A 12,560-nucleotide genomic window follows, 5' to 3' on the forward strand; every position below is an offset into this window, starting at 1 on the left:
ACAGCTAAGACCACACATTGCTGCTCAAAGCACGAAGCTGAAAACACCAGCCTGAAGATGACGAATGGGACTTCGTCGAAACGTCGCCAAGACACTTCCAATTTTACGCAGGAGAAAACCCGAACAACCAAAGACCTACATATATATATATATATATATATATATATATATATATATATTTACAGTATATCCCATCTTTTTACTTAACTCAAAGCCGCAACCATGTGCAATTCACCTTCCTGGTCATATTTTCCTGACCACAACATACCTGTGAGATGGGATGGGATTGGAGACAGTTTTTGCCTTAACGTCATCAACCTGGCTTTCAAGTCCAAGCAAGGACTTGCACTTATGGTCTCCCATTTTCTAGTCCAATGCCTTTAACATTAGACCAAACTGAAATACTTTTAAACATAGAAATTATATTTAATTATATTAAACCTCTATGAAAGAAGAGTCAGGATTGCAATGGCACCATATCAAAGTCTTTCCTGAAATTGCACAATAAACCACCTTTAATCTTCCAAGTAGGTGAGAAATGCAGTGCTTTTTTTGTTAAAAAAAAAAAAAAGGTGCTGGAACTCACACACATTATACAACCTGCCCACCCTGCAAGGTTCCATCCAAAAAAGGTGCTGGAACTGTGTTCTGGGCATTCTATGACAAAAAAAGCCTTGGAGAAATCCATCTTCACTTCTTCATTTCTATAGACAGTGAATTGCAAATGAAAATCTCCTAGAGCAACCGCATCTCCATTTCTTTTGTGGCATCTTCAAACCAAGATTCCCTATCTTCTGTAGGGTCTCCAAATTTCCAAGTTCTCATACAAAAAATGTTTGAGTGAAGGGAGCAAAGCCATTTCAAAGAAGTCCTCCTCTCCTTATCCAAATCAACAATCAACACACATATTGCTGGCTGGAAAACATCTATAAATAATTAAACAATCTTTGAAAGAGGTTGAAAATGCTACAATAAAACACTTCTTTTGATATGGGCAATTATAATAAATCTTGCTACTAAGAATAATCTTCCACAAAGCCTTGTTTGACAGAAATAAAACTTCTATATATATCCTGTAGACAGCAAACAGTCTTTCTATTCCTTTTTGTGAGCAATCTTTCCTTTCAAGAAAGTTCACATAGGATACTAATTTCTCTTTGTGAGTTGCTCCCTGTGATTGAGGTCAGGCCTAAAAACAATTATGTAGCATTTTGGCAAAAATATGCATCCCAGTAATGCAGCGCTGGAGGACAAGATGGAGAAGATCTCCACAGCTACCATGGCTTTGCCTTTTGTGCTCAGATAGGCTGGAAAGAAGGAGATCCATACACAGCAAAAGGCCAACATGCTGAAGGTGATGAACTTGGCTTCGTTGAAGCTGTCAGGTAGTTTACGGGCAAGAAAAGCCACAAAAAAGCTGGCAATGGCCAAGATACCCATGTAGCCTAAGACACAATAAAAGAAGAAATCTGACCCCTCATTGCATTGCAAAATTATTTCTTGGAGTTCTGAATACATGTCCAACTCAGGGAATGGTGGAGATGTTGACAACCAAATAATGCAAATCAATACTTGAAAGAGAGAACAGGAAAGGACAGTGTAAAAAGCCACTCTTTTCCCCACCCATTTCCTCATCTGAGATCCTGGTTTAGTGGCCATGAAAGCCACAACTACAGTGATGGTTTTAGCCAAGACACTAGAAATGGCCACTGAGAAAGTGATGCCAAACATTGATTGTCGGAGAAGGCAGATCACTTTGCCAGGATGGCTGAGAAAGAACAAAGAGGAGAGAAAACAGAGCAGAAGAGAGACAAGCAGGGTGTAGGTGAGGAACCTGTTGTTGGCTTTGACAATCGGAGTATCCCTGTTCTTAATAAAAGTTCCAAGTATCCAAGTTGTCAAGAAAAAGAAACAAAGAGCTGCTGAGGCTAAACCAATTCCTAGGGTTTCTTCAAAAGTTAGAAATACCATCGCTTTCAGGATACATCCATTCTTTTCTTTATTTGGATACTGATCTTCTGAACATTTAAAACAGTCATCCATATCTGGAAGAAAAATCAAGGATACTTTTTCATCTAGGCATTTCATATTACTGAAAATTGTCTTATTAATTTTATGCCTCCAAGTAGTTTATTAAAGTATGCTTAATTCTAATAAAAAATGATAGAATTCCTACCCTACCATTTTGATTTGAAATCTTCCCTTCTGGACATGGAACACAGGCATAGCAGCAGAATTGTTCCCCCTCAATCCCTTTCTTCCAGGATCCAGGGAAACAAGGGTCATTGCATCGAGAAAGTGGAAGAACCTGGTGATAAGCATAAAAGGTTTTGAAATTGGGGGTATTTAAAACAGTTTGTAATTTTTCTCCTTTATTGTGGGGAATTATTTTTGACTTCTGAAAGAATACTTAATTTATCAACTTCATCAACAAGTTAAAATGATATAGAAATTACAGTGATGTACAAAAGGTCCTTTGTGAAGGGCAGGATGATTAAATAAGTGCACATGTTGACAATCTAATGGAAAAGTGCTACTCTCATGACTTAAAACACAAATGCTAACCAAATGTGCAAATATGGCTTTTACATTGTTATGTAAGTGCTTCATCATCAGCAATATTTGAAAAGAATATGCCATTGTTTCTTTAAAAAACCAGAAAGCAGATTTGAAAAGAGATTGTGTTCAATATGGGACCATGATGAATTATGGCATTGTCGATTTACCTGGTTAAAAGCTAGATTCCAGACGATCACATCTTCATCAATGAGTAATTCCTTCCCTTTTGGGGCCTGTAGATCCAGCTTTCCAACTCTAACTCTCTGAAAGGATCTGTTTGGAAAAGTGATCAAGTTGGTGATGTCGAATCCACCTGTTGCTTTTCCTTTCTTATTCAGGAACACTCTCTCCCCAACTGAATTGTTAAAAGAAATGCCTTGAAGAAATGAATGGAGCTACTTAAAAGGAAATAGAAGAGAAAGAAAATTGAAAGGCTAATAATGGAGAAGAGAACACCATATTCAATTTTCATTCTTACCATTCCTATAACTATTATTATATATGTATGCTTAGAAATTTGATAATTGATATTGCGTGAAAATAATTAATTAATTAATTTTATATTATTTTAAGGAAAGGTAAGAAGGAATTGAAGCAGAATGAAAATACACTTTTGGAAATAACATTTAACACAGTTTCCTTCAGTTATGATTTGGGTTTCCTACTGAAAGAAAGAGATGGGACTACCAGACCATCTCATTTGTCTCTTGAGAAATGTATATGCAGTTCAAGAAGCAACAGTGAGAACTGGACACGGAACCACAGATTGGTTCAAAATTGGAAAAGGAGTCTGGCAAGGCTGTATACTGTTGCCCTGCCTATTTAACTTATATGCAGAGCACATCATGAGAAAGGCAGGGCTAGATGAATCAAAATTTGGAATTAAGATTGCTGGGAGAAATATCAACAACCTAAGATATGCAGATGATACCACTCTAATGGCAGAAAGTGAAGAGGAACTAAAGAGCCTCTTGATGCGGGTGAAGAAGGAGAGTGCAAAAGTCGGCTTGAAACTCAACATTAAGAAAACCAAAATCATGGCATCCAGCCCTCTCAATTCCTGGCAAATAGATGGGGAAGAAATGGAGGTAGTGACAGATTTTATTTTTCTGGGCTCAAAAGTCACCTCAGATGGTGACTGCAGCCAAGAAATTAAAAGATGCTTGTTCCTGGGAGGAAAGCTATGGCAAATCTAGACAGCATACTAAAAAGCAGAGACATCACCCTGCCATCAAAAGTATACTCCAGACCATCGTTTTCCCAGTTGCAATGTACGGCTGTGAAAGTTGGACCATAAGAAAGGCTGAGCGCAAAAGAATTGAGGCCTTTGAACTATGGTGCTGGAGAAGACTCCTGCGAGTCCCTTGGACTGCAAGGCGTTCAAACCGGTCAGTCCTAGAAGAGATCAACCCCGACTGCTCTTTAGAAGGCCAGATCCTGAAGTTGAAACTCAAATACTTTGGCTACCTAATGAGAAGGAAGGACTCACTGGAGAAGAGCCTAATGCTGGGAAAGATTGAGGGCAATAGAAGGGGACGACAGAGAATGAGATGGCTGGATGGAGTCACTGAAGCAGTAGGTGTGAACTTAAATGGACTCCAGAAGATGGTAGAGAACAGGAAGACCTGGAGGAACGTTGTCCATGGGGTCGCAATGGGTCGGACACAACTTCTCAATTAACAACAACAATTAACAACAACAACTGAAAGAACTAATTCAACCTAATCCATATATAATCTTGCCTCATTGATACAAAGCTATTTTAGAGTTTCAGGTCTGACTAAATTCCTCTAACAAAATTTTAGAATCTGAGATTTCTTTGATAGATAGATTAGTGGTAGAGATAATTGCAAACATAGGTGTGGTTCATATTATTTATACATATATTAAAAAGACCACTTTTATTTTATTCCTCTAAAACCCTGATAGAGACAGAAACTGCATGAGCCACATAAAAAGTTCTTGGAGAATTATTTTTGGAGGGGACAATGAAAAGTAATTTAGATTATCATTTTAATTATCTCTTATTTTGGAAGCTATGCTGATTAACTAAATAACTCCTGCCCACATCTAAACCATAATTCATAGAGTAGCTTCTTGATGATCAGAATAACAATAAAAACAGAAACTGTTATTTCTATAAATAATTTAGATATAACAATAAAACACAGTTGGAAGGAACCTTGGGGATCTTGTAGAACACCATGCTCAAGGAGAAGATCCTGTACCATTTCACACAATTAGCTATCCTTCTCTTCCTAGAAATCTCCAGTGTTGGATCATCAACAGCTTCTAAAGGAAAGTAGTTCCACTATTTAATTGTTAATTGTTCTTGCAGTGAGGAAAGTCTTCCTTATTTCTATGCTGTTTCTGATACTTGATTCCACGTGCAGAAAAGATTAAGACTTTCTACAATGAATTCAAAAGATAATTCTACATCAAACTGTTCATTGAAATGAAAGCGGTATCAAATGCAAAGGGAATACCTGCCAAGCCTGCAGATATTGAAAATCGGGTTTTTTATCCATCTTAGTTTTCTTTCTATTGAACTCCAGAATGAGTAGACCTTGCAAAGCATGAGCCACAGCATAAACAGCATTGTAGATACTATAGCTTTGGCCAGTCATTTCCATTTCAAATACAAGTGCAGGAAGGTCCTCCAGCTTCATCTCCCCAGTGCATTTCCTACTCTGCATTTTTTGTAACTCTGATTTTGGAAATGAACAATCAAATGATTGTTCCCAAACTTCCTGCAGAAACCCATCTTTGTTGTTTGAAAGAGGATTTGCAGTCTGAAGAAATTTCTTGAAACCTACAACTGCTCTTGAATGAACAGTGAAGGAAATAGCCCCATGGAACATTTTGAGATCCCATGTGATTTGAAATCCTGATAATATGAAATCAATCTGTGCAGTCATGATCCACACCTTTCTAAATAATGCAGTTTCCTTGCTCTCAGGATCTGCCAAAAATGTGACAAATCTTAACCACAAAATTGCCCAGGATTCTCCATGGACAAGAAATGCATTGGTTTTGCTGTTCATAAAATTAATGGAGATAATTGAGACTGTATGATAAAGTTCTTGGAGGTCTTCTAAGTGGATCAGTTGTGCAAGCCTTTCTATGAATGATGAGCAGATTCCGTTCTCTGAAAGTAAGGGCTGTATTTTCTGTAAGAAATTTTCTCCATTATTGTTATCAACAGCATAAATCCCAATCCACGTCCACCCGAAATGGTGAAGTAGTTGGATAATTCCAATGTATTGATGGTCCTCTTTTGGGACCATGAAATAAAGTGAAGAGAGCTTACTGGTCTGAAATGCATCTTGGGCCAATGAGCCATATGTCAGCTAAAAAAAAGTGGAGTACAATTCTGTTCAAATATTAAATTGAACTTATTTTTTCTAGTCTAGTTTTCCTATAAAATATATCTAAGAATTTTGTTTCCTAGCATTCTTCTAAATATTAATACAAAAGAAATGTGCTGGAATTACTTCAAGCACATTTAAAAGATCAATTGTTTTAATATGGGCAAAGAGTAGTACATTGAAATCTTCCCTTAGATATGGAATGTCTCTAGATATTCAATTCCTGTAATTGGCATAGTAGTATCAGAAAAGAATGCTACGTAGTAGACCTTAAGACATGCAGAACATCCTAACACAAACCTAAGTCTTTGATGCTCATTAATTATTCCATAACAACAACAACAACAACAACATATAGTTTTTTTGTACTCAGCCCCATCACAGCTTACTTGTGAAAACTTGAAGAAACCCATTATTTCAGAAATATAAGATGATGTATCAAAATCCAATCCTCCAATAATAGCCATGAGTTTTTTCTGGCGATCACATTTGTAGTTAAGGACAAATTCCTGGGATTTAAAAAAGAGGTCCAGAGTAGTGCGATAGGTCATCCTTGGGTTGTAGTAACTGTCATAGATGTGGAACCCAAGAGTGACATTAGGTAAGATCTGGCAGTCCTCATTGATCTCCTTCACAGCAAAGGCCAAGGCAAGGACGTGCTGATGAAATTTGGTGATTATACTGCAAATAATTGAAATACCCTTGTTGTAAAAGTAAGCTGACAATTCTCATAAGGCGGCATTATTTCTTAAGAATAATAGCCATTTCTTTCTTTGATAGTAATAAAAACATAATATCTTTTCTAAAATTCCTAATTATAAACCCTGATGATATCACCTAATTTGTTTAATTAAATATCTGCAAGAAAATAATCAAATTCAGAGAGCATCAAGGACCCCTCATTTCAACACTGTGCTAAAATATTCTCCTTTATTGATAATTTCTCCACAGTTTAAATTTACCTTTTACACAGTATTTCAATGACTTGTAAGAAATATATACTTTTCAAAGTTCTATATTTATTTTCTATGAGATTTTCAGAAAATGATAAATGAACAGGTTTAGCAGGTGTCACCATTTACTCTTTGTATGTTTTGGGAGGAGAGATAATGCCAAACCTTTTAAAAAATTAGCTCAATTTCAGTAAATATTCAACAATGTGTGTGAAAGTTTTTTTTAAAAAATGTGAAGAATATTATTTCTTCTGCAAGAACCAGATATAATTGAAAGACGCAGAAAGCATAGATGCCATAGAAGAACCCTACATTTATGCACAAACAGCTTTTACTTTTATAAGGGATTTTTGGACATCTGGCTAAGATTAGCAAAGGAAAATTCTTACATTGGTACATCATTAGGTCTTCTGGCAGGATGTTCATTAAATTTCATTTCAAAAAAGTGGTAAAGAATGTGGGACGCTATTCCACCAATGATGAAGTCTCCAGGCTGGTACCACTCATGTGGAACAAGGAAAGCATTACTTGCAGGGCACCTCAAAGTAGCTACTTTGTACATTGAGAAAATCAGAAAGTACATCTTGATGCTTTTGTTATTGTGAAAATGTTATATCTTCCACCCTAACCATAGGGAAATATATATATATATATTCCAATATTTCATCTAAGGATTAATCCAAGGTTTATATCTAAGAATGCATCTAAATAGAAAATCTATCATTTTTTATTTCAAGATGCATGAAAGTACAACTTGTATCTTGAATATCACAAGAACTGGAAAAGATACTCTGGCAGAAAAGAACAGAGGGTAGAAACCTGAAGCAATGTATCTGACAGTGACACTATTAACCCTTGTACCAAACTCTCTGTGGTTCATGACTTACTTTATATCTTGATTGTTGTTGAATTTAAATACCCTTCTGTGCAGCCTTTGATGTTTGGGCCAAGCTAAGAAAAAAATGGTGATTCCTCTAGGAGATAATTATTTTGTTTTGATGAGATAATGTCTGATGATTCATCTATTTTTTAAAATCAGCAATTGCCAGCAAAAGTAGTATAAATGATGGATTCCAGTGAAGATGGAGAACTGATGACATGCCCGGGGAGAGAGATTTATTTATTTATTAAATGAAGGATACAAAGTTGTAATTTGAAGCTTAGTCTGCTTTGCTGTGGGTGGCTAAAATGTTCTGATTTTTATGATTCCTTCTTGGCCAGCAAATCCTAAGGGACTTACAAAAAAGTAACTCTTTGACTAAAATGGGAATTAAAGAGGAGAAAATTATGAGAGATGTATTTGAAAAATCATTAAATAAAACTCATTAGTTCATAAAATAAAACTCATTAGTTCATAGATCAACTATTCAAGTATGTTAAAAAAAACCTACTCAAACTCCTTCAGAGATACAGTTATGTGTAGAAAGTTATCAAACCACCAAGGCAATTGCATAAGTAGGTGGTAATGTAGAGGAGTTAATTGCAATTTTGGAAACTTTATTAATGACATTTCCCATTTGAATTGTTATTGCCTTGGGAACGCAGGAGAACAACGGGGAGATGAGAAGCCTGTTCTCTATAATCTTAGAGCTTCCACACGCTCCTACAGACATTTGAGAGGTACGACTCCCCATAGGAATGCACAAGGAGATGCAAGTCATGACTGTAAGGATTCCGCCCCTCTCCTTTTAAGGAAGATTGCATACCCCCAAGTAATGAGTGAACACACGAACAACAGTGAAGGGACATCCCCCTCAGAAAAAGGGGTCAGCAATCAATTTGTGGGTGCCACGAATTCTGGAGAGGGTGTTAAAATCACCCCCATTGAAGAGAAAATAGAAAGGGGAGTTAATAAAGTGATACGAAGGATCGGGAAACAGGATGATGTAAAGACAATGGAATCATGGGCTACAGAGACAAACAATGAGGGTATAGTTTTGAAAGAGGATCGTAATCAGAGAAACAGGGGGAGGAGAAGAGAAATAGAGAGTACCAAGAAGGAGGATGAGGTGAATAAACAACATAAACACAGATAGTGCACATCTAATTACGTGGAATTAAGGAGTCCCCCCGACTTACAGTTATGCAAAGAAGGGAGGAAGAGCTGCCGTACCAGCACAAGTAAGGAAAGTGAGGGAATTACAGCTTGCAACACAGAAACTACGATCAAAATGCAGGTGGATTGGCTGGGACCCATGACGAGGTCAAGAAGCCGGGTGCAAAGAACGCCACACTTATAAATAGCTTCTCCCATCGACTGGAGACCACCCTGATGATGCTGGCAGATGCCAGCGAAAGCTTGGTTTTATTCTGGTTTTATTAAAACTTTTTATAGTTTTATAACTTCCTGGTGTTCGTATATTTTATTGTTTATTTATATATATATGTTTTTGAGGTTTTCGCGGGTTATTTGTATATAGGTTCTTTGGTTGTCGGTTTTCTCCCGAAGTAAAATTGGGAAGTGGTATGGCAACGTTTTTCGACGAAGTCACATTCGTCATCTTTCAGGCTGGTGTTTTTAGCTTCTTGCTTTGAAGCAAGCATGTGTGGTTTAGCTGTTTCTTCCTTTTAACTGCCAGTGAGGGTATGAACTATGGTATGGGAGCTTGCTGTTTGATTGGGTGGTGGAGTGTGTTCTGAATGGTTAGGGGCTTGGCTGTGCTATGATTGGCTGGGGAGTGTTCTGTTTGGTTGTGCTCAGGTTAGTCTGAGTTGCAGAGGGGTTTTAAGATTTTGGGGTTAGGGAGTCGTTTGTCAATAAGGGCAGGTTTCCAAATGGCTGGTAGGCGGGAGGTATCATCTCGCTTGTTCATGCTGTGTGGGCGTTTTTCTATCTCGATGGCTTCTCTGATTATTCTGTTATTAAAATGTTCACTTTTGGCAATGGTTCTGGTATTTTTAAAGTCAATTTCGTGTCCTGTGGCTTTAAGGTGTTGGACCAGGGAAGATGTTGGTTCCTCTTTTTTGACTGAGTTCTTATGTTCTTCAATGCGTGCACTTATTCTTCTGTTGGTTTGTCCGATGTATGTGGTGGGACAAGTGGTGCATGGGATTTCGTATACTCCTTGAGTTTCTAATTCAATTTTATCTTTGGGGTTTCTAAGGATGGTGGATATTTTTCTGTTTGTGCAGAATGCTGTTTTGATGTTGTGTTTATGGAGGATCTTACTGATTCTGTCTGTGGTGCCTTTTATGTATGGGAGGAGGGCTTTGCCGTTTTCTTGTTCTTTGTCTTGGATTTTAGTGGGGGTTTCTTTTTGGATTAGGTTTGTAATCTTATTTCTATGGAATCCATTGGATGTTAGTACATTGGTGAGAGTGTGTAGTTCGGGTTTTAGGTGTTGTTCGTCAGCTAAGCGTTTTGTTCTGGAGATGAGTGTCTTGGCTACAGAGTTGATCTGTGCTGGGTGGTGGTGTGAGAGAGCGTGCAGATAGCGGTTTGTGTGTGTTTTCTTCTGGTAGATGGTGTGTCCTAGGGAGCCATTGGATTTCTTGTAGACTAAGACATCCAGGAAGGGAAGTTGGTTGTTAGCTTCTGTTTCCATGGTGAACTGTATTTTGGGGTGTAGGCTGTTGAGGTGTGTGAGGAAGTTGTCCAGTTTTTCTTTCCCATGTGGCCAGATTATGAAGGTGTCGTCTACGTATCTGAGCCAGAGTTTGGGTTTGTGATCCGATTTTTCTAGAGCTTGGGTTTCAAAGTGTTCCATGTAGAGGTTGGCAATGACAGGTGAGAGGGGTGATCCCATGGGTGCTCCTTCTGTTTGTTTGTATTTTTGTCCATTATAGATGAAGTATGTGTTGGATAGGCAGTGGTTGGTCAGATCTAAGATGTGTTTGGGGGGGTTATATTTGTTTTGAATAGCTGTCAAGGCTTCTTTGATAGGCACTTGGGTGAAGAGGGATATGACATCGAAGCTCACTAGTAGGTCGCTGGGCTGTAAGCTTTGTTTCTTTATGATCTCTATAAACTGGAATGAGTTTTTTACGTGTGAGGTGATGGATTCTGCATCGGGCTGTAGTTGTTTGGCGAGAAATTTGGCTAGGTTTTGTAGAGGTGAGCCTATGGAGCTGACTATAGGTCTGAGTGGGGTTCCTTCTTTGTGTATCTTGGGGAGACCATAGAGTTTAGGGCATCTGGATGATTTCTCTCTGGGAATGATTCTTTGCTGGATCTCTTCGCTAATGGGGGAGGCTTTTATCTTGGTTCTGGTGGTTTTTTCCAGGTAGGTGGTGGGATCTGTATTTAGGGGTTTGTATGTGGAGTCTTGGAGTAGGTTGGTTAATTTGGTTTGGTAGTCAGATGTGTTCATAACCACCGTGGCGTTGCCCTTGTCTGCTGGTAGGATTATTATGCTGGTGTCTTCTTTCAGGTTACGTAGTGCTGTCTGTTCCTCTTTGGGTAAGTTGCTTTTGGGTGGCTTGCTGGTGCAGAGGATGTTGGTGATTTTGAGTCTGATTTTGTTAGCGTCATCGGGGTTGATTTTGGTCAGGCTGGTTTCAACTCCACATATAATGGTTTCAGTGGGGATGTGTTTGGGAGCGACTGCAAAGTTGAATCCTTTGGAAAGGACATTGGTTTCGGCTTTGGTGAGGATCCTATCTGAGATGTTATGCACTGTTTGTTTCATGTGTGGCTGTGAGGGAGGAGGGGTTTGTTTCTGGCGTTCTTGTAGTCTTCGGAGTTTGTTGGTGTGTGTATCTGTCTTGAGGGTGGTCTGATCACAAACCCAAACTCTGGCTCAGATATGTAGACTGACACCTTCATAATCTGGCCACATGGAAAGAAAAACTGGACAACTTCCTCACACACCTCAACAGCCTACACCCCAAAATACAGTTCACCATGGAAACAGAAGCTAACAACCAACTTCCCTTCCTGGATGTCTTAGTCTACAAGAAATCCAATGGCTCCCTAGGACACACCATCTACCAGAAGAAAACACACACAAACCGCTATCTGCACGCTCTCTCACACCACCACCCAGCACAGATCAACTCTGTAGCCAAGACACTCATCTCCAGAACAAAACGCTTAGCTGACGAACAACACCTAAAACCCGAACTACACACTCTCACCAATGTACTAACATCCAATGGATTCCATAGAAATAAGATTACAAACCTAATCCAAAAAGAAACCCCCACAAAATCCAAGACAAAGAACAAGAAAACGGCAAAGCCCTCCTCCCATACATAAAAGGCACCACAGACAGAATCAGTAAGATCCTTCATAAACACAACATCAAAACAGCATTCTGCACAAACAGAAAAATATCCACCATCCTTAGAAACCCCAAAGATAAAATTGAATTAGAAAATCAAGGAGTATACGAAATCCCATGCACCACTTGTCCCACCACATACATCGGACAAACCAACAGAAGAATAAGTGCACGCATTGAAGAACATAAGAACTCAGTCAAAAAAGAGGAACCAACATCTTCCCTGGTCCAACACCTTAAAGCCACAGGACATGAAATTGACTTTAAAAATACCAGAACCATTGCCAAAAGTGAACATTTTAATAACAGAATAATCAGAGAAGCCATCGAGATAGAAAAACGCCCACACAGCATGAACAAGCGAGATGATACCTCCCGCCTACCAGCCATTTGGAAACCTGCCCTTATTGACAAACGACTCCCTAACCCCAAAATCTTAAACCCCTCTGCAACTCAGA

General features: G+C 38.5%; 1 protein-coding gene across 1 annotated transcript; it reads right to left on the bottom strand.

Moving 5' to 3' along the window:
* Positions 1 to 1,146: 1,146 nt before the first annotated feature.
* LOC120319955 (vomeronasal type-2 receptor 26-like) lies at positions 1,147 to 7,463 on the bottom strand. Its single transcript, XM_039369360.1, has 6 exons — positions 7,270 to 7,463; positions 6,317 to 6,608; positions 5,046 to 5,909; positions 2,727 to 2,822; positions 2,182 to 2,308; positions 1,147 to 2,045 (listed from the first exon to the last, which is right to left on the bottom strand). Exons 1-6 carry the CDS (start codon positions 7,461 to 7,463, stop codon positions 1,147 to 1,149), a joined length of 2,472 nt encoding a protein of 823 aa, XP_039225294.1.
* Positions 7,464 to 12,560: the final 5,097 nt, after the last annotated feature.

This window comes from Crotalus tigris, unplaced genomic scaffold (genome assembly GCF_016545835.1).
Source record: "Crotalus tigris isolate CLP2741 ecotype Arizona unplaced genomic scaffold, ASM1654583v1 scf7180000021054.72434, whole genome shotgun sequence".
In the NCBI taxonomy this organism is placed as follows: Eukaryota; Metazoa; Chordata; class Lepidosauria; order Squamata; family Viperidae; genus Crotalus; species Crotalus tigris.